We start from the raw sequence: 25,128 nt of genomic DNA on the forward strand, positions 1-25,128 counted from the left end.
TCAAGATGACTGGAACAACTCTCTTACAAGGAAAGGCTGAGGAAACTGTGCCTGCTTAGTCTCGAGAAGAGATGGCTGAGAGAGGACTTTATCAATGTCTATCAGTATCTGAAAGGAGGGTGCCAAGATGTTGGAGTCAGGCTCTGCTCGGTGATGCTGAGCAATGAACAGGAAACAATGGGCAGAGACCGATGCACAGGAAGTTCCATCTGAACATGATGGTGAACTTCTTTCTGTGTAAGTGACTGAGCATTGGAACAGACTGCCCAGAGAGGCTGCGAATTATCCGTCACTGGAAATATTCAACAACTGTCTCCATGCAATCCTGTGCCATGTGCTCTAGGACGACCCTGCCTGAGCAGAGAGCTCGGACCAGATATCCCTGTAGTCCCTGCCAACCTGACCCGTTCTGTGACTCACTGATTCCCTGTGGCGGGACAGCAGCACAACGTCATCGAGCGCCCAGAGGCGACGCCCGGCGATCTCCCGCGCTTTCCGCCCCTCCCCTTCCCTGCCTCCCCCTCTCCCCGACCCGGCCCCCGCTCCGCGTCCCGGCGCGACCCCTCCCTGCCCGCACCGCCCGACTGCGACTCCGACCAATCGCGCCGCAGCTGCCGGAGCAGCTCACCAATCAGAGCGCTCCTCCGCCCCTGCCTCCCACCCCCGGCGCGGCGGCGCACCAATGACACGCGAGGAGACAAACTCCCATTGAGGGTCGGTTGAGCCGCCGCTCCCCGCTGCTCGCCTCGCCCCGAGCCGCCGAGACGTCAAAGGGAGGCAGGGCCAATCGGGGGCGAGGCTCCGTGCTCCGCGACCAATGGGAGAGCGGCTGGCGTTATAGCCCCGCCCCTTGTTCCCCCGCCGGCGGCGCGGCCGGCGCTCCCCCTTCCTCCCTCTCCTTCCCTCTCGCAGCAATGGCGGCGACGGAGCAGGAGCAGTTCTACGCCCTCCTCGGCAACCTGCTCAGCCCGGACAATGCGGTCCGCAAGCAGGCCGAGGTAACGGGGCCGCCGCGTCAGCGGCCGCCGAGACGGCCTGTCAGACCCGCCGGGCCTCGCTGGAGGGCGGGAGGGAGGAAGGAAGGGAGGGGGGCAGGGAGGCGGCGGGGCCGGCTGAGCCCCACGTGTGAGCAGCGGCACCAGCTGCCGCCAGGGCGGGCCGGGCCTTCCCCCGGTCGGGGCGGCGTGGCCGGGCGGTGGCGGCCGTTTTGCCTGGCGGGCGCAGGGCCCGCGCCGGCCCTTGGCCCGTGAGGGCGCGAAGGGTCCCGTTACTCCCCTCGGCGCCCGCCCCGGCGCGTCCGGCACCGCTCCCGCCTCGAGACTGCCCCCCCTGTGGCCCGTGTGCGACCGTCCCCAGGGGCTACTTGTCCCCGTTGCCTGTGGCTAGCTCCGCCTGAGCCGCCCGGCGTGACGGAGCGCGGCCCCGGCCCCGCCGTGCAGGGGGGGCCACAAGCCGGTGGCGGCAGCGGCGTGTAGGGGGGCCGGCTCGGGAGCGGAGGCGTTTCCCGAAGGAGGTCAGAGCGGGTGCCTGGCGCGATGGAAGCGCTCTCGTGTGCGCTCCCGAAGCGGCCCGCGCAGGGGCTCCGTGCCCTCGCCCCAGCTTGGCCGGCAGGAGCGGGATCGAGGTCCTTCTCTGCTGCCGCACAGTAGTTTGGTTTTTTAAATTTTCGGAACGGCTTCGTGTGTATTCAAGTATTTCGTCAGCTAAGAAGTATTTCACTCAAAAGAAGTGTTCTCAATATGCTGAGTTTCTCTTGTTATCAGCAAAAAGTTTACAGACGTGTTGTTTCAGCTGAAATTCTTTGTGGCGGCTAAGCCACGTTAATTCTTTCTCTCTGTCATGCTTAAGGCTCCATTGTCAAGCCTGGTGGGGAATCTCTCCCGTTGAATTAAATACCAGCGTCTAGGTTTAGCATGAATTCCCGCTGCATGGCTGCATCGGGTCTTTTATCGCTCTCATCACTCCAGCGGTCAGCAGAGTTCAGCGCATTGTTTGGTGAAGAATAAAAAGCATTATTCCTGATGCTGCAGTGAAAATTCCTCAAATGTGAATCCAGAGTGAGAAGGAGGGAAGACATACATTTTTAGAAAGCTGATGAAGTTCGGTTTTGGTAACTGCACTTTCTAGAGAGTCAGCAAGAATTATTCCCACATTCCTGAACATAAAGCTGCAATGGAGGCCGTTCCCTGGGAGCTGAATTTCTTTCTCTTCTCAACTGCCTACATATAACCTAAAATAATTTCTAAAAAATTTTTAACTTTATTGGAATTGTAACAGAACAAGTTCATTGTGCAGCTGTGTCACAATGCCTATGAAATAAAACATTGGATAAGAACTCTAAAGCTTAGATTCTGGCATATTTTGTCAGAAACCTGCTTGAAACTGAGTTGGAGTTCTTTTTAATTTTCATAGATGCGTATATACTACGGTCAATCTGAATAAGAAACTAACTGGTATAATCAATACCAAGCTTTTTTTTTACAAGTCTGTTAGTTTCTTATAACAATACAAGGAGTAGTATCACTTTTTACTTATTTACCTGCACTGAATTTGGCATTAGTTTCTGAATATTTCCAAGGTGTGCTGCAAATACTTTTATGGTTTAGGATCATTCAGAGTGGAAGGGTCCTCAGGAGGTCTGTCATGCTCAAAGCAGTGTCAGCTATCAGGTCAGATCAGGTCACCTGGGGCTTTGTCCTGCTGACTCTTGAAAACTTCTAAGGCTGCACAAGCTCTTTGAGTTACTCACTCCTGCTTGACTTGTGCTCATTAGGACAGAGAGATCTGGACCTCTTCTACTCTGAACCTCCTTTTTTCAAGTTATGCCTGTTGTCTGTCACTTTTTCACCATGCATGGCTGTGAAGAACCCCCCCCTTAGTCTTCATGGTGGGTTAATGAACTTTCACCTAGAAACACAAATCTGTCTCTCTACAGTGTAGCTAGAGTGACTTAAGTTGTCTAGTTCTTGAAGTAAGATTTCTTTGGATAAAAGTATTACATAGCCTTTAAAATATTTGCTTCCGAAAATCATACAGGACTCGTACCTGGTTTTAAACATTGGCATAGTTCAGTCAGTTCTTCAAAGTAGGCTTACTGTTGGAAGGTATTATTGAATATATAAAAGATTCAAATAACTGCAGGTAGATTGAATAGCAGGTTTTTATTTGTATCCAGTGAAAACCAGTCAGAATGAGAAATGGATAGACAGCTAAGCAGACTCAGGTTCTTTCAAATAGGTTTGGTCTTTGAAATGGGAATGAGGGGTGTTTAGTTGAAGACTGAACTTGATGGAGATGTAGAGTCATAACCTGTTTGGGAGGATTGTAGTAAAAGCTGTTAAAAAAAAGGGTGAGGAAGAAAGCCGGGTGACTCCAAACTGAGTGGATGTGTATGGATTTATGTGTGTATAGTCTGTTCTTGTGAGACCCCACCGGAGTACTGTGTCCATCTCTGTGGCCCCTAAGACAAGAAGGATGTGGACCTGTTGGAGTGGATCCAGAGGAGGGTCACAAAGATGGTCAGAGGAACTGAACAACTCTCCTGTGAAAGACAGGCTGAGACAGTTGGGATTGTGCAGCCTGGAGAAGACTGGAGATAGTCTTAGTCTTAGAGCAGCCTTCGAGTACCTGAAGGGAACCTGCAAGAAACTTGGAGAGGGGCTTTTTCAAGGGCATGCAGTGATAGGACAAGGGGCAATGGCTTTAAACTTAGGACAGGTTTAGATAGATAAATGGAATTAGTTCTTTACTGTGAGGGTATTGAGGCACTGTAACAGGCTGCTTAGAGAAGCTGTAATGCCCCATTCTTGGAAGTATTTAAGTCTAGGTTGGCTGGGGCTTTGAGTAACCTGGGCTAGTGGAAGGTATCCCTACTCATGGCAGAGGGTTTGGAAGTAGATGGTCTTTAATGTCCCTTCCAACCCAAAACATTTTGTGATGATGTGTAGGAGCTAGCATGCTCATAACTTAACCTGGCTAGTTGGCTGAAATCTAGTTGGTTTATTTTACCATCCATCCTGGAATGTTGACTATAAAAGCCTGTCTGTCTTCTAATGGAGAGACTTCTATTTACTTTGTTTTGGTGATTTTATGCTCTTTTTTAAAGTGCATTTCTCAGGTTTGGGAGAACGTGAGTAGTAAGTGTGGACAATAGATACTTTCTTGCATGTGTTATGAAAGTTGCTCATGGTGTGAGAAATTTGTACTTCTGTATAAGATAACTGGGGAACTAATTGTAAGCTTGAAGAATACAGTAAGATGTAGCAGGATCCAGACACATAGTTAGAGTGTAGGCAAGACTGGTAGTAAGATGGGTAGGGCCAGCAAAGACGGCTCCCACCAGCTCAGAGGGAAGGTTCTGAGTTTAGTCATGTATTCCTCGTGCCCCTTTGCTTTAGCATCCTCTGAATCCAGTTTACTGAACTGATAGAGTTGTACCATTGAACAACTGCTTAAGTTGCTGCCATATTTAGTGAGTTAAACAAACAACTCAAAATAGATTTTTATGGTTATCAGAATTGACAAGAGGGAAGCCTGCTTTTACTGTGCTTCACTGTCTGTGAAAGCATAACTTCAAGTCCGTGCTAGGCCTGGGTTTAGGGAAACATTGTCTTTCTGAATTAGTTTTTGGATTTGTAGATAATAGTGCAATATAAATATATACATTCATGGAAAAGGTTAACCTGAGAAGACTTTCTATTCTGACCCTAAACTTCATTTAATTTCACAGTCTTCATGAAATTATTAGATTAAATGCAGGGATTCTTTGGGGATTCAGAGTCTCATTGACTGTGAGTGTATGTTGGCAACTAGATAGAATATGAAATGAGGATTGACTTTGAGAAGAAGGCCTACTAGGAAGCAGGTACAGAAAGGTAGAAAGATGATGTCTACTATTAAATGCAAAACTGCTAAATTGACAATAGCAGGTATCCTACCAAGGTGTGTAAGAGTTTGTTAAGAGTGTTGGAAAAAGCTACTGCAGTGTTGGAAATGGGAAGTAGGCAGGCAGAGAACTGAGAGAAATGAACCTGAGCTTTGCAGAATAGGCTCATTCCTTGAGTTCAGGATGGGATAATGAGTATTTGTAAAGGGTGAAGTAATTCACCATCAAGATTGTCCACAAAAAGTAACTCTGGAGCTACTAAGTATAGAAATATTTCCGAATGTTATGAGAGGTTGCTATTTAGATTGTGATTCTCCTGCTCCTACCTACATAGGTTTAGTATATTAAAAAAACACATTTTGTTTCAAATGTTTGTTTCTCATGTATCATGTTTTGGATAGCAAAAGTTGTTTTACTCTGTTTTCACTCTAGCTTCTGAGTAACAATGTAATTTTAAAAGGACACGTGTATAAAATGCATGCCAGAAGCACATAACACAATGTAACTGAACTTCTTAACAAAATTAAAAAGTTTAATGAGAGGGTTTTCCTAAGAAGGAGACTAAATAGCCTCTCTGAAATTCAGGCAGGAGTCTAAAAGTAAAGACATTCTTATTCAGCATGTGTGATTAAGATGTGTGGCTGCCACATAACATTGTAGAAGTTTTAAAGAGGTTCAGAACCAGAACTTACCCAGTTTTTGGACTCTACATTTGTCTGTGATAATTAACCTGTTGGTCAGAGCTCGGTCTCAGGCTTCCAAAGTTCTTAATTCTTTGATATGATAAAAGCTATGGTGGATTCCCAGTAGGACATGTTTGGTGTATGTTGTATTTCTATGAGTTTATGTTCTATTTATATTTTGCAACTAATCTCCTAAGTGGCCAGTCATTCTTATGCAGATCATTTCAATAGGGCAGATCTTCCTAGATAGCTAAGTTTTTACTCATAATTTTAAAATAAGTCATACATTTTTATTTTGCTAAGTTTATTTTTTTTCTCCTATGTTATTTTTTTTTTAATTGGATGCATACTGATGTAGTTTTAAAAGGTAAGTCAATGCATATTAATGCTTAACACGTGCTTTCTAATAAATGTTTACAATAAGTTGCATCTTTTTTATGCAGGAGACCTATGAAACTATTCCGGGCCCGTCAAAGATCACCTACCTCCTGCAGGCAATCAGGAACAATGCTACTCCCGAGGAGGTATGGCTCAGTAACCTTGGATTTGTGCAGATTTACAAGGGGACTTGGAGAAGAGAGGAAGAAATCAATGCTGATCATTCTGGGATAAATGAGCAAGTTTGATGTTAACTGAAGCATCTTAATTTACTGCACATTTGTAGAGGGATCACTCATCTCATCTTGTTTGTTGCATGCCCAATTCACTAGATGAGACTTTTTGGTGCAGGATATTTAGTTTCAGGAATAGTTTTTGATAAGCTACTGCTTGGATCTCCATTGTTTTCTGTTGTGTGCTTTGCTTAATGTGTGTCATTTTCCATTAAATGTGTCACTAATACGTGACTTACTGTCATGTTTCTTCAGGTTACAGCTGAGAAGTGATTTCTACTTGGGGTCCTGTGCCTACACATTAAAGTTGCGTGTTGTCTGAAATTTTCAGTGCTTCTTAAGTCATCTAGCAGTATTATGGAATGAGTGGAGAGTAGTTTAAACATTATACACATTTTTTAATCTGAGCATAAAGAAAGGGTGCCTTTTAGTTACTCCTTAGTTTTGTAAGGCTCACAACTTTAACGATCAGTTAAAGCACTTAGTGGTAAAACTATTATTCACTTGGATATGCAGAGTGAAGAACTACTAAACTTTCAAGATATTACAAATTTTTAGGTCGCTTAAAGAATTTCTGAGCAATATTATAAGAGCATAAGTTTGCTGTTTCTCTATGGATAACAATCTCTTCTGGCAGACTGTATTCAATTTAGAGTTAGTTGCCATTTGTGCTTTTTAATGCTAAGAAAGTATCAGTTTGCCCACACTGATGCTTATCGATCTACAATGTTGTGTTCTTCTGACAGACTCCTTCAATATTATACTAGCAACTGGTTGCATAAGAGGTGTCTAGTTTTCCTTTCTGCTCCTCTGAGATGTTTCAAATGACAGAAAACTGTATAGCAGTGTTACTACAAAGTGTAAATAAATACTTGTTTCATGTGTTTGCTGATCTTATTCCCTTTACATCAGCTAAGCAAATAGCCCAGTGTAAAACTTGGGAATCTTGCCAATGACTTGGATTCCAACTTGTAAAGTACAAAAAAAACTTTTCACCTATAGAAGTTACTCTTGCCAAAGTCATCAAAGGCTACGGTTTGTAGAATAACTTGGCATTTAATTCCACCAATGGATTAATCAAAGAAAGGTTTAAATGTTAGCTCTTAACATAAGTAAGCATTAGGTGCTGGGCTTGAAAAATCCTGATTAATAAAACTTACAACCTCTTCCCTGTAAATCCAACTACTTAGTAGCCTAATTAGAGCCTAAGTGAAGTAATCCCCATGCTCAATCTAAACACTGCATATAAACATACTGGGAAGCGTTCTGTGCATGTTTAATATGGTGCTGGTATCAACAGGTAGTTTCTGCATATGTTTTATAGAGATCCAAATGCTGAGCAAAATATCACATGTGGATAGAGCTTTGGGCCTGGTATGTGTCCTCTGAGCACGTTGAATGTACCAGCACCACCAAACATAGGATGCTAGGAGGAGCTTCAGGACTTTAAACATGCTTTGTCCAGGCTCTGTGAAAGCTAGGTTCAGATCCCTCTTCATCTTGAAGCCTCTGTATTGCTTTACCTCCTTGCAGGAAAACTAGGCTGAAGAAAATACCCCATCCTGTTTGCATGAGTTGGTGTCTGTGTTGTAGAGAGTACAAGATTTGTAGGACTATTCAGACAGCAGTTGGGGAAATCCTGCCTCTGCTACCCACTACTTTCAGCATTTAAATGGAGAAACAGGGATGCAGGTCGTGCTCCCAGCAGCAGTACCCCTTGCATTTGACACAGAAAACAACATTAAGCTGGATTTGGAATAACCCCTTTAACGAACTGTATATCAGGGTTTTGCCTAAACTATGGAAATATTCACCTCTTTCCTCTGTTCTTATTTCATACTTTCCTAATAGCAAAATAAAATTTCACAGAAGTGGAGGGAAGCATCTGACTTAGCAGTTAGAACACTTCTGTGCCAGGTGATGTGCAAGTTTGTGCACCTCAGACTGAGGAGGGACTTTTCCTTACTTCTTGCACTTGTAGTCTCACTGTCATGAAGTTAACACTCTAATTTCTATGCAACAGCATTTTAAAGGGCTGTACAGAAAGGTGATATATATCCACAGTTTATTTGATTAATTTTATTCCTAGGACTTGTGTTAGATATTTTAGGCTGTTACTTTGCAGTTCTGATTTACCATGTAAATCTTTGAGAGGAGCAGAAGTTCTGCATTTTCTCCTGCATCTGTTGTTTCTTGGTTAACTCTGGACTGGCAGGTTTTGATTGTGTCCTAATTTACGGATGACTGGTAAAATAACAAATGCTCTGTAAAACTCTTTCTGCTGGACTCACAGCCTGCTTGGGGGGTCCTGACCTCTCCCCGACCTCTGTCCGTATTGTCACATGAAGGGATGCATTTCTTGGTTTGGTGACTGCTGTTGTTCGGCCTTTGGGAAGGAAGGCGGCCCAAGGATGCACCACAATTCTGCCTTTGAGATGTCTGTGGACCTTGGGCACTCTGTGCTTTGAATTTCACATAGGACTAGATCTCTGAATGACACTGTGCAAGTCCAGCTTTGGACCATGTGCTATATGTCCTTTACTTTCATCCCTGCATGTTCTCCTCCTTGAGGACTTGAAAGGAACAATAAAACAAAAGTAAAATTCAGTGTGACAGTGCTACACAAGATAGTCATGCTTTTTCTTATAAAATGGGTAGGGTTACATGGATGCTTTGAATATCAGTGAAGAGCATGGTGTCCCAGATTGCTGTCCATAATTCTGCTGCTGCCCTGCTCAGCAAGTTGATTTTCTTCTTGAAAACGTTTTTAACACCCTGTAAATTCTACTAATCAGAAGCAGTATGTTGAAATTTGAGTATTATGACTACTTTTTATGTTAATAACTTTAACACTTCAGTTGTTTGTGAGCATCTCAGTAATTTAGACATGTAGAAGACCTAGTCCTGGGAAAAAATGTGTTTTCTTTATGCTTCATTGGTAGCTGGAATCCCTTCTTTGGGGATGTGCGCTTTATAATGTTCCTCTCCTCATTAAAAGCTACTGCCACTAAATTGCAGGATCTTAAAATGCTTGTTTTTAGTACATATCTTGAAAGATATAAACATAACAGAACCTTTGGGGTGTGTGAAAAATACATTTATTCTTTCTTAGAATAGAAGGAACAGCCCTGGAGGTACCATTAATTCAGCCATGTTTGTTATAATTAAATTGACAGTGATAGTTTTCATATGTAAGTGAATATCTGCTGGGGAAAGTATGCCTTTTTTATTATTAGAAGTCAGTTGCTCATTTGTCACTCCTTAAAACATTTGAATTTGCTTTAGGGATTTTGGGTAGTGCTGATCTTGTGTCTTTCTGTATGCCTTACTACTTGTGTTTTTACTTTGCAATCAGTCTGCTTATCAGTCTTCTAATATTTTAAATTCTTCAGAGTTGGAAATTCTTATCCTTGTTTTCATAAAGCATGTAGTCTCCACCTCTATTCCCTGTCTGTCCACCCGTTATTACTTCATGAAAGAATTTCATATAATGCGAGTTCAGTCATTGTCAGATGTCAGGAAATATGCACTGAAACACGATGCCTTGAGTAAGGGAAGACCTAGGACCAGAGTTTGTGTTGTGTTTAGTCCTGGTGCACTTGCTCCCCACTCAAAGCATTTATATGTAGTTTTACCATACTAATGAGGAAAACTTTAATCTTTTCCAATATTGATGCTCTGAGAGATGGGAGAAGGAAAGATACCATTATATTATGGTACCATGAAGGTTTTTGGACACATTGTTAGTGAGATTCCCACAGACAGTGAGGGAAGACTGTCCTTCCAAACTCGCATTCCCTATATGACAGCCTATTGCTAGAGAATCTTGGCTTCTGATGGGAACTACAGCACAGGTGGGTACTGTCTGTTCACTTGCTGCCTTCCTTACATCTGCTAGAGAAGAGTTAATCCTAGATATTTGGTGATCTTAGTCCACATTGGAGATGGTGAATGGAGATAAGGAATTGTAAAGAGTTGGGTCCGGTTCTACTCCTTTCCTTCTGTTGGTACAGAGATACTTTGTGTGCACTACTCTTTTTGCTGTACAGAAGAGAGCTGGGTAAATTAGAAAAAGACACAGTGACTCTGGAGACTGCAGAACATTGTAGTATCTTGGGTGATGTTCTGGCAATACCTGATATTTACAGGGTATATTAGAAGTTAACACTTTGCAGCAGTTTGTGTTTCACATCTATAGGTTATGCCATAGTAATATTGAGAATTTGGAGTTGATTATTTTTGCTGCTCATTGAACAGTTGTGAATTTCAAAGGCTTATAAATGAAACTGTTGTCATTCAAGTGCATTAAATAAGAATATCTTAAAAAATTGAGTTTGGATTATTTTTTGTGAGAAGTTAGCACACATAATGTTTTGCTACATGTGTTAAACTTTAGAAGTTTGGATGGTGATTTTTAATTACTGTGTGTCCTTAAACACCAGTTGGTGAACATTCTATTAATTTATTCAGTGAGCTTCATGTGTCTTTTTGCCTTTACTGCATGTATTGTTCTATTAATTTTGAATTACTAAGCCATGGTTAGTACTTCTAGTTCTTGTACAATTGTAAGTAAATGTGGATATGTAAATGATGCTGTTGTAAAATAGGTGTACACATACAGGAAACAAGATTGTAATATGTGAATATTGAAGTTCCTATGCTTAAATTCAAATTTAAAGAAAAAAGTTTCATCATAGGCCTGCATAACACTGAAAGCTTTGTTTTGACTTGGATTTGGGTTTTCTTTTTGTGTATGTGGCTGTTTTATTGTTCAGAGAAGTGTCTTATTTGCCAAATTCTAACTGTAGGTTCCTGAATCTTTGGCTTGAAGTTTAGTTGTTTGAGAAAATGAAGGAGGGTTTACAGGTTAAATATCTGACAAAGTTGCCCCAATAAATCACTCTTTAATCCCGAAAAGCCTGTCTGGATTATAATTCATTTAAAATAGAAAGAACTCATGCTTTAAAGATCTTTCAATAACACAGCTAAGATCTTAGCTTGATACAAAATAAGTCTGAGGTTCAGCTGTAGAAAAAGCCTGAATACCTCAGTACTGTGATTATTTCTTTGAAGGGTTGTAATTGTCAGAAACATGGTTGTAAACTGATGTTTCTTGACTATGTTTTTTTTTGCTATCATAATTGTCATCTGTTGCTTGAGAAGTATTCCAGTCACCAAAGAAGTCTACACAATGGAAGTGTCATTTGGAAGCATGATGTCCATGTTCCCTTGTAGGAGCATGATTATCATATCAAACACTTTAACACACACGCTTCTCCTTCTACAGGCTCGGCAGATGGCAGCTGTCCTTCTGCGCCGCCTGTTGTCATCTGCATTTGAAGAAGTTTATCCAGTTCTGTCACCTGAGGATCAGACATCAGTCAAGAGTGAATTGCTGCTCTTTATCCAGTTAGAAGTGCAGTCCGCTATGAGAAAGAAAATATGTGACATAGTTGCTGAATTGGCCAGGAATTTAATAGGTACTTTATTTATATTAATTGATACTTTAGTAAAATGTGTATGTATTGATAGCAGTTGTATTTGTATCTCTTGTTCTCTAATCCTGCTTAGGCGTTTGCACCATGATGTGCTAACTGATTCCATGGCTTATAATAGAACCTAATATTTGTTCACACTGTCCTTGACCAGATAAAAATAAGATTTTTAAACTCTGCTTTTTAAATTGCTCAGGTTTAGGTGAGATTGTATTAAGGTTTATAAATCCAATTTTGTGTAAATTGTTATTAATTATGCTGAACATTGCATCAATTTCTTTTTTGAGTGCTGCTATATAGCAGTAAACAAATATCTTCTGTTCTGGAGTGGTTTTAGATTAAGTATTTCACAATATTTTACATTGTGACTTAGGCACATCTTCAGATCAGGGTGTCAGCAATGGCTGGTTTTCCTGCACAACTGATATCTCACCATTCTGAAGTTTGCTTATCCCAAAACTTTGTTGTGTTTAATGTAGATGAAGATGGCAACAACCAGTGGCCAGAAGTTCTGAAATTCTTATTTGACTCTGTCAGCTCTCAGAATGTGGGACTGCGTGAGGCTGCTCTACATATTTTCTGGTAAGATACATTTTTGTAGGATAACCAAATCATGTCTGAAAATAAAAGAAAAACCGTCACAGCGTAATTAACTAGCAGTCATATTTGTTTCATTTATTTTCATGTATTGTGGCTTACTTAAACACATACAGTTACAATCTGTAACTTAAATAACTGATATGTTTGAAACAGTAGTTTTACCTTAACTTGTGTGAATTTTTATTAATGTTTTGATCTTATCCCTAGGAATTTTCCTGGGATTTTTGGGAATCAACAGCAACACTATTTGGACGTCATTAAGAGAATGCTGGTTCAGTGTATGCAAGATCAGGAGCATCCCTCAGTAAGAGCTTTATGTTCTTTTGGGATTTTTAGTATGTTGTGAGCATAGAAGCTCAGTGCAGTAATCTCAAACATAAAGGTTAAACCATAGATTTCAACCAGAGAATTGCATTACCTAAAACTGATGTACATACAGTTTTGGCTGTGCCTGCTGCTAAGGCTCAGACCCTTTTGTGGTCCTAAAGCTGACTGGCTGCTCATATCTGTACTACTTAGGCCCAGATTCTTCACTAGTTATGCTTGGAGAAATCCATTTGCAGTGGCCCCAAGCAAGATAGGGTTTTAGCCAGCAGCATTGAGGGGTCAGAAACCCCTTGTTAAATTATCTTTCTGGACTTTGTGTTTAACAGTGTAAGTCTGTCGTGTCTCTACATACAGTATCTGTACATGGTATGTCTCAAAATTCAGAATGTACGGCAGCTCCTTGAACTGTTTATGCATGTTTTGCTCTAAGGGTCTATTAGCAAGCCTTGCTTTTCTGGAAGGCTTCAGATTAATTGATTTTTGCAGAGAATTGTACTTTGAAAATGTTTGTGTTGTTATGGAAAATGCTGGGCAAGGATAGGAAGCCCTGCTGTGATATATGGGTTCAGTTTGCTGTTCCCCCATGGATTACTTTTTCTGACCTTTGAAAGTCAACTGAATAACATTTTCTAAAGTACCACAAGTCATGCCTTTAAAGAAGAATGTTTTAAACACTTAGATCACACTTCTTGAGAAATGAGACTGACACTTGCATGCACATTTGAAGTTTTGTTGGAAGTTGAAAACAATAGGGTTTTTTCCTCTGTTCTGTCATTAAATGAAAACCACCAAAACAAAAAGCAAAACTAGGGACTACTTGCCACCTCATATGATAAACTTTTTGTATTGTGGACAACGTAGATGTTGAAGGTCTTCATTATCACTTTACCTTCATTAGAAGTAAAATTTAAAATCTCATGTTAAAAACTAACAGAGGCATGTTTCAGTACTAGTTTCTCACGTTTATTTCTCCAATCATGTCTTTTTAGATCAAGACTTTGTCAGCTAGAGCTGCAGCTGCATTTGTGCTTGCTAATGAGCTCAATGCTCCCCTTCTTAAACATTTTGCAGACTTGCTACCTGGAATCTTGCAGGTAAGAAACCAAACAAATAACACTTATGTGCCATTACCATCTGTATTGACTATATCCAAATGTAAATTATTGGTGTGAAAATTCATGAATTTTTGCTGAGACCTGAATTAACTGAGTCTTTTAGCCAGACAGCAGATGCCAGCAAGATGGAGACTAACAAGAAATTTTGCAAACAGAGGATAATTGATAGGATTTTAAGGAAAATAGCTCAATACTGATCAACATACACAGTGTTAGAGAGATAAATGAGTTTAAATTCTTTGTAAGGTATATAGGTCAAAATCATATGTCTTTTAAATCAACCATGATACTGAAACATAGTTTAAATATGGGCTACCCAAAGATTTTAAGTTGGGAAATTCATGGATTTGTGATATCCTGTATCTCTTCACTTTAGAGGAAAGCACAGTTATTCTGAACATAGATTCTCAGACTGAGAACAAGAGTCTGTAGAAATGATATTTATTGTTTGATAATTTAGGAAATTGCAAATAAAATGCCATTTTAAGCTTCATGTAATTTCTGAGGCTGGATTAGATCTCTTGGATGAATGAATTTGAGCAAAAGTTGAAATTTTAGTGTAAGGTTATTTACTTTTGCAGAGAAGCCTATTGTAAACCAAACCAGAGACAGAAATGGTTTGAGCTCTGAAGGATAACATTTTCACAGTACACTTCCCTTTCTATATCAAGAAACAGTGGAAGCAACTAAGTTTGATATGATAACACAGGAAGTGAACTTCTGGTGATTTTAAATTAGACTTAATTTACATTAAAGACAGACTTCTCGCTACAGTCAGAACAGCAGGTTCCTGTTGACAGTGTGAGCTGTAAACTGCATGTGCTTTGTGGCAAGCTGAGGAAAAGTTTTGCCAAATCTACTGGCATCTGCTACTGATGGAATTCTGCTTGATCTTAAATGCAAACTGAGAGGAATTTACTCAAGTTAGCTGAACTTGTAAATGGGCTATAGTGTTTTGATATTGAGGTCTCTATTTGGTGGTTAGTCCCTATCTGTGCCTTTGTCAGTAACGATTTTGTTGTTTAAAAGTTGAAAGTGCCTGAGACGACCTTGGCTACATAATACTGTATAAGTGGGGGTGAGGCAGGGTTTGAGGTGGTCATACCTTTTGTCTTGATACCTTTAAGTGTGGCACTTAAATAGTGTGTGGGTTTTAGATTTTGGGCTAATAGCCCACTCTTGTGCTGTAACTTTCAATGCTACTATTGCACTGCTTAGACACTGTAGCAGCACAAGCACTTGGCTTACATTTTCGAGCTTTCTTTTGCAAATACAGCACAGAGCTGTGTTATGAAATCTGTCTTTTTAAAGTACTTACTGCACGAAGAACTAGATTTTCTGGCTGTGGTAACACAAGATGGATATAAAGATCCGAGTTTATAAATAGGAATGTGTTAGAATAGTGGTGAGTGACCTTTGGAGACAGTTGGATGCTTTTTTTGTTGCTGTTGAATTTCGTTTTGTTGAAATACTGATGCAGTAAAAAAGCTAAAAATAAAATTCTGACTTGGCATATCAGTCCTTTCAGTACAAGATCTATAATGGTTATGCTGAAAGTTGAACTTTCAGAACTGACAGTTGGAACTTTTACCCAAAGCTTTCTCTTGTAAAGGGAGGTAAAAGCAGATAGAACTTCACTGACTTCCTTGGACATTGTTTGATACTACAGAAAAGTGCCTCTGCCATTTAGGGCTCACTTTTCACTTTGAGATGCTTTCTTCAGAAAACCAGTCTTGCTTTAAAAAACTATCAGAGTTGCAATGGGTATAAAATACAATTTTGCAGAAAACTCCAGTAAATATTACACTGACCTTTGAGAGAACCAAAGGATGTTGTAGCTATTAGACCAAAAGGCCTTAACCATGACAGATTTTTTTTCATATTTTTCCAGAACATTTCTGGTACTAGAAGATGCTGTTTCTGTGTTGAAAGTGTGGATTATATAAATGCCATTATCAAAAATGTTGAATTCTAGACTTAACTATTAAAAATCACTCACTTACTTAAAGAAAAATGTTTCAACATTAGGAAGAAATAAAATACTTTGCTAATGAAAATTCCGTTCAAAACCTCAGAAATGAATGTAAAGACTTTTTTTTGGAGTTTTGTTTACTTCTAGATCCTTACACCACTGAGTAACAGTGTTCTGTTTTGGCACTAAAATATCAACCTGATCAGTTAAAAGTATGCTTTAAATTACTTCTCAGAATGTGGATGTGGGTTCGAAAGATAGTTGCAAAAAGCTTGATTTCTTTTTCTCTTTTCCATGTCTGTGACTGAAGGCTGAAAGGTCTGCTCTAATTTAGTGGGTCTCGAGGGATGTCTGGAAAAAACCTCTTTAATCTTGTGGTTCCTGGTGTTTATAAGCATAAGCTATTCAAAACTTTTCTCACGTAACAGGCAGAAGAGGAGTTAGGCTCATTTTCCTTCTTTTGGGCAGAGTTACTTTCTCTTAAATGGATTTTGAAGTTGTTGTCAGAACTCAGTGGTTTTGCATGTTGAAGCCTCTGATGTGTGACCTTAATTCTTTCTGATTGTCTGCAGTGTTAGATTTGAACATTGTGAGCCATAACTTAGTCACAGAAAACTTGTAGTTTTAGATGCTGCATAGTGTCCTGTTGTGGATTTATGCACACAGGTCACCATAGCAGGATTGACTCTGGGATCCTGCTGAAAGTTGGAATGAAGGCTTCTAATTAATTGTATTCCATTAATTCTCAGGTTTCAGCTTGAGCTGGTGCCTCCAGAGAGGGACCCCTACCCCAATTCATGTCTCTCAATTGTACGTGTGCCACTGATGGCCCAGTCCCCAGCCACTTACTTCTGGTTGATGGTCTCATGATTTCTTACTGGTTTTCACTGTTACAGGGCTGATCTTCTGAAGAAGTTACTTCATTCTCTTGGAATTGTCTGCTTGATTCTTATCTTCTTCATTCTGCTTGTATCTGCTGGAATCAGCTAGTTCATTGTTAGAAACATTAGTTTTAACAAAATTTTACTCTGGTCAGTTCTTGTGGCCTTTGGCTACTTAACTACTAATACTAAATGAGACTGCTCAGAGAAACAAGAATACAATTAATGCAATTCCTGCTATAATTCTGGTCCTATTAATAATGTTGTTTGCTTTTATTTATGTTATCTCCATCTTATCTTTTTATAGGCTCTAAATGATTCCTGCTACCAAAATGATGATTCTGTTCTGAAATCCCTTGTAGAAATTGCAGATTCTGTTCCTAAGTATTTACGACCACATTTAGAAGCTACTTTGCAACTAACTCTGAAGGTAAAGCTAGGAATGTTTTTTTAAGAATCATTTTTCCACCCCAAAACTTCTGTTCTAACCATTTACTCTAACCTTTTGGATTGTAGTTGTGTGCAGATACCAGTCTCAGTAACATGCAGCGTCAGTTGGCACTTGAAGTAATTGTGGCCTTGTCAGAAACTGCTGCTGCTATGCTGAGGAAGCATACAAATATTATTGCACAAGCCAGTAAGTATTTTTTCATTTTCTTTGTTGAAACAGTTGTCCTTTACAATATTAAATTGACTTTGCTGTTAGTCAGTGGCAAAACCACATCTAACCAAGAGTTTGCTGGTGCTCTCAACTTAAGAAAACTCAATTCAGTGTCACCTAATGGAGAAACCCCCTTCCTATTATGACTCTTCATTAATTAATCCGTGCCTATGCAGCACCAAAAATTTGAATAGAAATACAGTGGACTTTTATTAGATGTTTCCCAGGAAAACACTACTTGCATACTTTTCTGCTGGCTTTGGAAAATTTTACTGTAACAAAAAAAAAAAGGCATTTAGTTCTGAAGTTCTACGTTTGGGGGCCAGATACTCTGTGGTGCTGGCAAGTCAAGACTGAAGGAATTCAGCATGCATGTTGAGCATCAGTGGTGAGTTAAAGCTGTGAATTAAAAAATCAGATACTGGTATAAATACATAGAAATAATCTAATTAGTCTATTTAACATGTGGATGGTAAAGTCTTTGAAGAGGCACTTTTTAAATCACTCACTGTTATTTGAAATGCTAAAAATAAATGTCTTCTGGGCAGCCCCAGCATCAATGCTGTTTGCATTATTGTTTCTTTGCCTTTTAAACCCTCTTTTTGACTTAATCAGGGTACTGGCACAGCAGTGTAGCCTGCTTTTCCCTCCCTGTCCCACTTGTGTTTGTATAAATTCTTGCTTGTTTTCTGAAACTTGCATAAAAGGCAACTTTTGCTGTCTGCTCAGCTCAATAATACTACAATTTTGCTGTGTGCTTAGCCTGAGGAAAGTTGTATAGATGTCACTAAATTCATAAAACTTCTGTTGGAAAATGTTGTAAACTGGATCTGCTTGGCTTAAGTGTTTAAAATATTGATGACAAGTTTTGTTTGCTAATGGAAGACGAGGTTCTTTAGAAAATATTTTGAAATCTGTAAATTTTCAAAACACTATTTTTACTCCATCCTGTTGCTTGTTGGAATTATTGATGCTTGACACTTGCTAATCCCACATCATTACAAGCTTCTTATTTGTTCAGAAGAGAAATACCTCTTACTTCTTTAGAATGTATTTTATTATTTTGGGTTGCTAGTTTAGGAGTGAAATACTTCTATTAAGATAAAGCACTGTTTGGGAATGAAATGCCTTTCATTTCCAATTCATTGTAAAATTAGTCCTATTATTAATATATCATTAAGGAGAACAGCATTTATTTTGCAGAACTGGTAAAGCAGTTGTATCCAGGGAATGATAAAAAGGTAGAAAAAAAGGATCACTTTTGTCTTGGCTTTGTGTCTCAGTTTAAATGGCTTTCTTGTTTTCATTCAACTGAGAAGTTGGTAAATCACTTGATACTCACAGTTAGAACTGTGACTTAGGCAAAATTATCATCTTGTGTTGGTTTTACTGAGCACAGTGCTGGTTTAGGAGTGTGTGTCCTGTGTGCCAGTTAGCTGCTCAGGAATCCACTTGGATTAAGACCTCCCTTCTTGAGCTCACAGGATTGCAGAGAGTTTTATTGCTCTGATAAGAAGCTGGCTTAACTGGGCTTGTGCTTAACTTGTTTCTAAGTGTCTATATATTGGCAGTAATTCAATTTTGAGGGCTTGTTGGGACAATGTTGAAATTTCCATGCATGCTCTACATTTTTTTTAAAACCTCGTTGTGAAACTACACTTACTGGCAGCCACATTCATGCAAAACATCAAGAAGAAACAAGGTATTGTAGGTCCTAGATATAATAATGGCCAGGGCACATTGGATGAGAGTTTGTTCTCAGCCTTGTTTTTTAGTAGTAACAAACACTGACATGACATTTTGGAGCCACAGAGCATTCTGAATCATTGGCTGATGCAGTTTGACAGACCTGGACATCTGCTATTGGAAGAAAAGCTGGTTTTCTTCAAAATTTTTGAAAGTAGAAAACTCGAAATACATACTTGTTATTTGAGGATCTATTTTAAGAGATCATACTGAATTTAAAACTGTTTCTTTCAGTTCCTCAGATGTTAGCAATGATGGTTGACTTGGAAGAAGATGAAGATTGGGCAAATGCAGATGAGCTTGCAGATGATGATTTTGACAGGTAATTATGAAACCAGTTGTTTCAATGTGTTATCGAGGCGGTGGCTAAAGGCACGCTTAAAGTGCAGAATGCAAATGACTGTAGTACATTACTTTTTCTTTATTCAAATAACTATTTTAATTTTGTTCCTTCAGTCATGAAGCAGTTTATATTTAGGTTCCTTAGGTAGTGTTCAGCAAGGAAGTAAATTATTTCAGTTTTCATATTTGCTGTAATTAGACAAGTTGCATGTCCCTGTGTTGGCTGTTTTCTACTGTTGTAACTTTTCAAAGCCTTTAGCTTTTGGTATTTTTGTCATTTATACTACTCAGTTCAGAAGTCAGTGCCTCCTAATCCTCTAAATTGATGGCTAATCCTGAAGTTAGCTGGAAGCCAAGTTGGAGCATATTGACCTGTTTAATCATCCTCAACCAATGTCTTTGTATTTTTCTGTATCCATGCCCTTGAAAATGTATTGTTTTGGAAAAAAAAAAGACTTTGGAAGGATGTCATCATGCATGGCAGAATTTGTTGTTAGATTTCACCTAGTCCAGAAATACTAAAGTTTTGCTATTATTTTACATTCCTCATTATGGCCAGCAGTAGCTTATCTTGTTGTGTGTTAGGCTAGAAAGATCTAAATGTCCGGTCATTTGGATTTGCTTATTCCTACATGCTTTGTAGCTTGCTCCAACTTTTTACTGAAATAGTGGTTTGCATACAGCATCCTGTTACATTTGCCCTTGTCCAGCTACTGTTAGAGTGAGGTGGAAGGAAGCAGAAATATGTGTAGGAGGTAACTATCTCCACACTTCTGTAAAGACATGGAAGTTCATTTACCAGTCTAGACACTTTGACATACCTGGCTTATCCAGACTCAGATGTAATTAGTGTTTTGAGACAATTTATCTCAGAACACTTAGAAATCTTCACAGGAAAATAGACAGTAGAAGAGATGTTTGTTAACCCTGAGCTGTAAAGCACCTTCTAATAGATAGCAGGCATGTAAAGACACCTGTAGAACTGATGCATAGGAAATTACAGAATAATCCGTTTTATCTTTGCCTTACTTGAAATAATCTTTTTAGCTCCCTTTGATTATGAAATTGAAAGTGAGCTGTCTTTCCTTCTCTCCCTCACATAGTAGTAGACCATACCCTTTTAACCTGTTTCCTCAGTGCTGAAATTTTGCTATGTAGGTGTCAGACACCACCACTGCATTCAGGTTTGTTAAGTATTTGAATCTTGTTCAGTCAATAAAATTTCAAGGGGGAATAGAATATTCAAGTTCATATCCTTATCAAGCCTTTCAGGGTGTGGAAATTTATTCAGATGGCTTGCCTTAGGCATCTTACTAAGTATGCTGAATCATGCACTTGAGGCATGCCATTTTCTCTTTATTGTCAGCAGGGTAACTTTGTTCCTCTAAATACAGCTTAGCTGCCTATGGATTTTGTAATGAAAATTTTGCTTTTCTTTGTTAGAAGTCACAAGTGGAGTGAGCACAGATCAGAAAACAAGGTACACTCAATAACCTTAGCCTGAAGGAGCTCCTGTGGCCCTCGAAGTAATAGAGAGCAGAGCTTGAGGCTTAGACACAAACTACTGGACATGAGCTGGTCTCTGGTGACTGTGTGTGTGAGGGCAGTTTTTCTTGTAGCAGGGTCACTCCTAGTGCTGCTATGTTCTTCCCACCATTGAAGCTCACCTCTGTGGAGAGCTCAGTGGCTGATGTGCATGCTAACATCTCCTGGTGCTTGAGTCTTTGTAGCTTCATAAAAAGACTGAAATTTTTGTGCTGTCCCAGGAACAGGCTAATGATCATCAGGCTGCGCCCTAGTTAGGGTGTGTTTAGATCTGATGAAGGGGGATATGAGTCAGCCCACACAAAAGCAGCAGGGAATACTTTAGCATTTCCAGTTTCTTGTTGCTACGACTTCATAAAGGAGTGAAATTCTAAAGGAGGAAAAGATTAATCCGACTTCCTATTTTCTTGGCAAAGGCCTTGTGAACATTAGAGGGAGATGTGTGGTCATTTTCCTGAGATAAACTATCTTTATTTCTTGAAACTGAATGTGTGAATGAATGGTGGGAAGAAAGCTCAAGGAATGGAATTTCAGATGAAAGCTGCTATTAACTTTAGTGAGTTTGCTCCAATTTAACCCTGTGTGCCCATGCTCTACTGTCCTGCTGGTCTGTCCTGTGTCTGTTTATTTGCACATGACTAATCTGAGGAACAAATACAATGCTGTTAATATCTTTTCACAATCACCTTTGTTCACAATATGTGAGTTTCTAGATTATTTATGGTTTGTGATGAGACTTGGAGATTTAGGCATAATAATTTGAAGACCTATTTCTGACCCAGCTGACTGAAACTTTAAAAAAGGGGGAGATTGATCCCTTTCTGAAGCATTACTCAGCTTTTTCATCATCATGGGTGTCTAGGATGGACTATTAACCTTGACTTACTACACTGCCAGCCATATCCAGACTGTAATAGTTATCTGTGTCCTGGAAACTTTCTTGGTTTTTTTGTAGGGAATAATTCCATTGAGGGGAACAAATCACTTTGCACAGATAATGTTGGGCTGTTCTGAGTTCTGTAACTGGCCAAGAGTCACAAATTCCTCAACTGGACTGGATGTTTTCTGCCTGAGTCATTGACAAGAGACCATGCTACTGAGTACAGCCATACAAGAAAGGTCTCTTGTGTGCCAGAGTTTAGTTCACCTGAATCATAGCAAGTCTGAACTGGTTTATGTTCTCATGACAAAAAGGCGAGGGTGAATATTACTGCTTCATTCATTGCAAATTCAGTATAAGCTAGGTGTGTGTAAGTGCTGTGAAACTCAGTCTGTACCTTCAGACCTAGTGCTAGTAAGACTCAAGTTTCTTTGGTAGTAGACTTAATTTGGTAGTAGACTTAGTGGCCTGCAGATAACAAATGTCTCAGTGAATAATAAATACCTATTTTGTGACTGGTGTGTGCGTTTTTAGATTTGTGTGCGGTTTATTTACTTGAAGAGGCTTGTGTTTTCAGATGGTAAAAGTTTGAAGACGAGAACTGCAGGGAAGAGCACTGTTAGACTGCTTGTTTTATTGTAGATATCAAACCACTGATATTTGTGTAATTGGTATTTAGCAATGCAGTGGCTGGTGAGAGTGCGCTGGACAGGATGGCATGTGGCCTTGGAGGGAAACTTGTTTTGCCTATGATTAAAGAACATATTATGCAAATGCTTCAGAATCGTAAGTAATTGCATTTTCTTTTATTATTTTTTAACAATTCCGTCCTTTCCAAGACTTCAATACCTCTTAAATCTTCATATTTAGCTACTTGGTATGTTATTATACATTTCCACTTTCGATGTCAACAGCAAAAACTGTAAATGCTGTGAACTTGAAAGTTTATACCTTCTCCTAGAGTGATTTATTAAACTTACATAGAATGCATTACAACATTTGTTCTGGTACATGAACAGCTGAGCAGAGATGTCACCAAAAAATGCAATTTTTTTAAACACTGGGAATTACATAAAAATAAGGGAAGACCTGGAGTATTTCTATTTCAAAATATTCCCTCTAAATCCCTAAAAAGACCCTCACAGTACCTTAAGTTTGTCTAATGTGCCGCCTGTTTTCTGTAGCTAAGTGTTTTTGCTTCTTCAGAAGTGCTGCATTTAAGTGAAATTTTAACACATTACAGTTCACAGAGGAAAACTTATTGGTTTTTTCCTCCTGGAATTTGATGGACAGAGGTCATTGGTAGGCTGCCTGTCTATTTGGTATGCTGATTTTAATACTTGTTTCATGAGGCGTTTCTATATATTCTTATCAGTTGTTTAGTATGCCTCTTTTCCTCCTAAAATACCTGTAATGCCTGCTCAGCCAATGATTCAAAAAAATACTGTGCCTTGCTTTCACGTGCTTTCACTTGACCTCTGGTTTGAGCCTTTGGAGTAGAAGAAAACGCAGAAGTTCTGGGTACTATTTTTGCCATCATGTTTTAAAACCCAGTCCAGAAAAGTGTTATGTTAGAGTTTTGGGTATGGAACAGAGGGCGGTTCAAGGTAGCACCTGCTGTGTGTCAACACTTGCAAAGTCTGTTTGGAATTAAAGGGATTTTTGTATAAAGGAAGTTTTATTAATGAAATTAACTAACCTGAGTCAGCGTTGGTAGCTTCTAGACTAACAACTAGCTAATTTTGTAGTACATTCAGAGAAGTGTGGAGTTTAATCCCTGAAAGACCTGACTCCTGTGAAGGGGAGGTCATGCAATTCATGCCTGATGTTTGTTTTCTTGTGGGTCAGAGCTGTCCATAACCATTGATACTCGTTAGAGAAGGGGAATGCAAAAGACGTTGTTTGGATTGGAAGCTCTCACTGGTAGGGACTTGGGAGGAAGGATGAAGACACTTAGATTACAACATTGACAGTACTCTCAGAAGTCAAAATTCTCCTTCTCCTATCCCCTCTTTCTTACAAATATTTATTGAAATAATAATTTAAGATTTTGAAGTTTAGATTGGGTGGCCAGATGGTCCAAAGAAGATTGTGTTTCATTTTATAGATTCATTAATTTCAAGTTTGGAATACATGCTGACAGTAATGCAGTGGGAGTCACAAGGTCTAGGCTTAACTAGGAACATCTAATGAACTGAAATAGAACAAAATAAACTGCTGCTTTTCTGTTGTACCTTCTGTCAAGATGATACTTCATCTCATCCTGGTCAGACAGAAGCGTGAGTGTCAGGATTCGACTGCTCTGAACTGTTTTTCATTCCAGGAATGTAATATGTTACTAGCAATAATGAAATATTGCACTATTTTGGGAGATAAGGTCTGTAACAAGCCTTTACCACAGGTCATTTGGTAAACCTTTTTATTCCTTTGGTTTTCTCTTCTGTAATCCCAATGATTTCTAGAATAGAGAAAGATATTTTTAATTTTTTTTTTAATAAATAAAAGAAATAGGAGTTTCTCACATGTTGCTCAAAAAAAAGAGAGAGGGGCATGAAAGATTAGTTTCAACAATACCCACTACCCTGAGAATAAACTAATAGGACTTGGAGATGGGGGAAGTTTACATTGTAAGTGGAATGTTACTGTTCTTACAGACTTGAGAAGACTGCTGAAAAGTTTAGTACCAATTATTTATTTGTGTTAAATTCAGATATTGTTTGAATCATTAGACCTTTTTCTTGAGGAAGGTATGGGTTCTTCCTATGATACTAAACCAGAAAAGGTTTAATATCATAGGAAGAGGAGAGGGAAATAAAAATACTGTCCTGATGTTTGCCTGGTCAGCGAATTAATTAAATTAATTAATTAAAATAAAATAAATTAATTAATTAAAATGCCCTTTCCAGGTATTAGTACTATTTACATACTTGTATCAGCAGTTAAGAATTCTTTTTTCTAGATCTGGGTTTGGCCTGGATTAGACACTCACTTTGTGCATCTCTGGAAGTATGTATGAGGGAAATGGAAAAGTATTTAACAAATCAAGTAGATGCTTTAACTTCCCTTCCATCTGCTGTTCTTCATTCTGCCTCCTCCTTTGTCCCCCAGTCCCTGCAAAGAAAAGGTGATTCACTTTGTGGTTCTTGGTAGTTTCCAAAATGAGTAACACTTCATTTTCACTCTTCTATAGCTGACTGGAAGTACAGGCATGCTGGCTTGATGGCACTCTCTGCCATTGGAGAAGGTTGCCACCAACAGATGGAGGGGATTTTAAATGAAATAGTTAATTTCGTTTTGCTATTCCTTCAGGATCCTGTGAGTATAGTTCTAGCAATTATTTCAAAATGTTTTCATTTCTGCTCTCACAACTGCTTGTTAACTGTTT

General features: G+C 39.4%; 1 protein-coding gene across 1 annotated transcript in view; it reads left to right on the forward strand.

Moving 5' to 3' along the window:
• The first annotated feature begins 826 nt into the window (after nt 1–826).
• The window catches only part of IPO5 (importin 5), a 41,517-nt gene continuing 17,215 nt past the window's right edge, over nt 827–25,128 (forward strand). Inside the window, exons 1-11 of the mRNA XM_014873380.2 lie at nt 827–998; nt 6,012–6,092; nt 11,467–11,659; nt 12,154–12,256; nt 12,482–12,578; nt 13,591–13,695; nt 16,877–16,999; nt 17,086–17,206; nt 19,211–19,298; nt 22,423–22,529; nt 24,934–25,058. Of these exons, the coding sequence (XP_014728866.1) occupies nt 915–998; nt 6,012–6,092; nt 11,467–11,659; nt 12,154–12,256; nt 12,482–12,578; nt 13,591–13,695; nt 16,877–16,999; nt 17,086–17,206; nt 19,211–19,298; nt 22,423–22,529; nt 24,934–25,058 (1,227 nt within the window). The 5' untranslated portion in view covers nt 827–914. The remainder of the gene's footprint in view (nt 999–6,011; nt 6,093–11,466; nt 11,660–12,153; nt 12,257–12,481; nt 12,579–13,590; nt 13,696–16,876; nt 17,000–17,085; nt 17,207–19,210; nt 19,299–22,422; nt 22,530–24,933; nt 25,059–25,128) is intronic.

Source organism: Sturnus vulgaris, chromosome 2 (assembly GCF_052056855.1).
Source record: "Sturnus vulgaris isolate bStuVul1 chromosome 2, bStuVul1.hap1, whole genome shotgun sequence".
NCBI classification, from domain to species: domain Eukaryota; kingdom Metazoa; phylum Chordata; class Aves; order Passeriformes; family Sturnidae; genus Sturnus; species Sturnus vulgaris.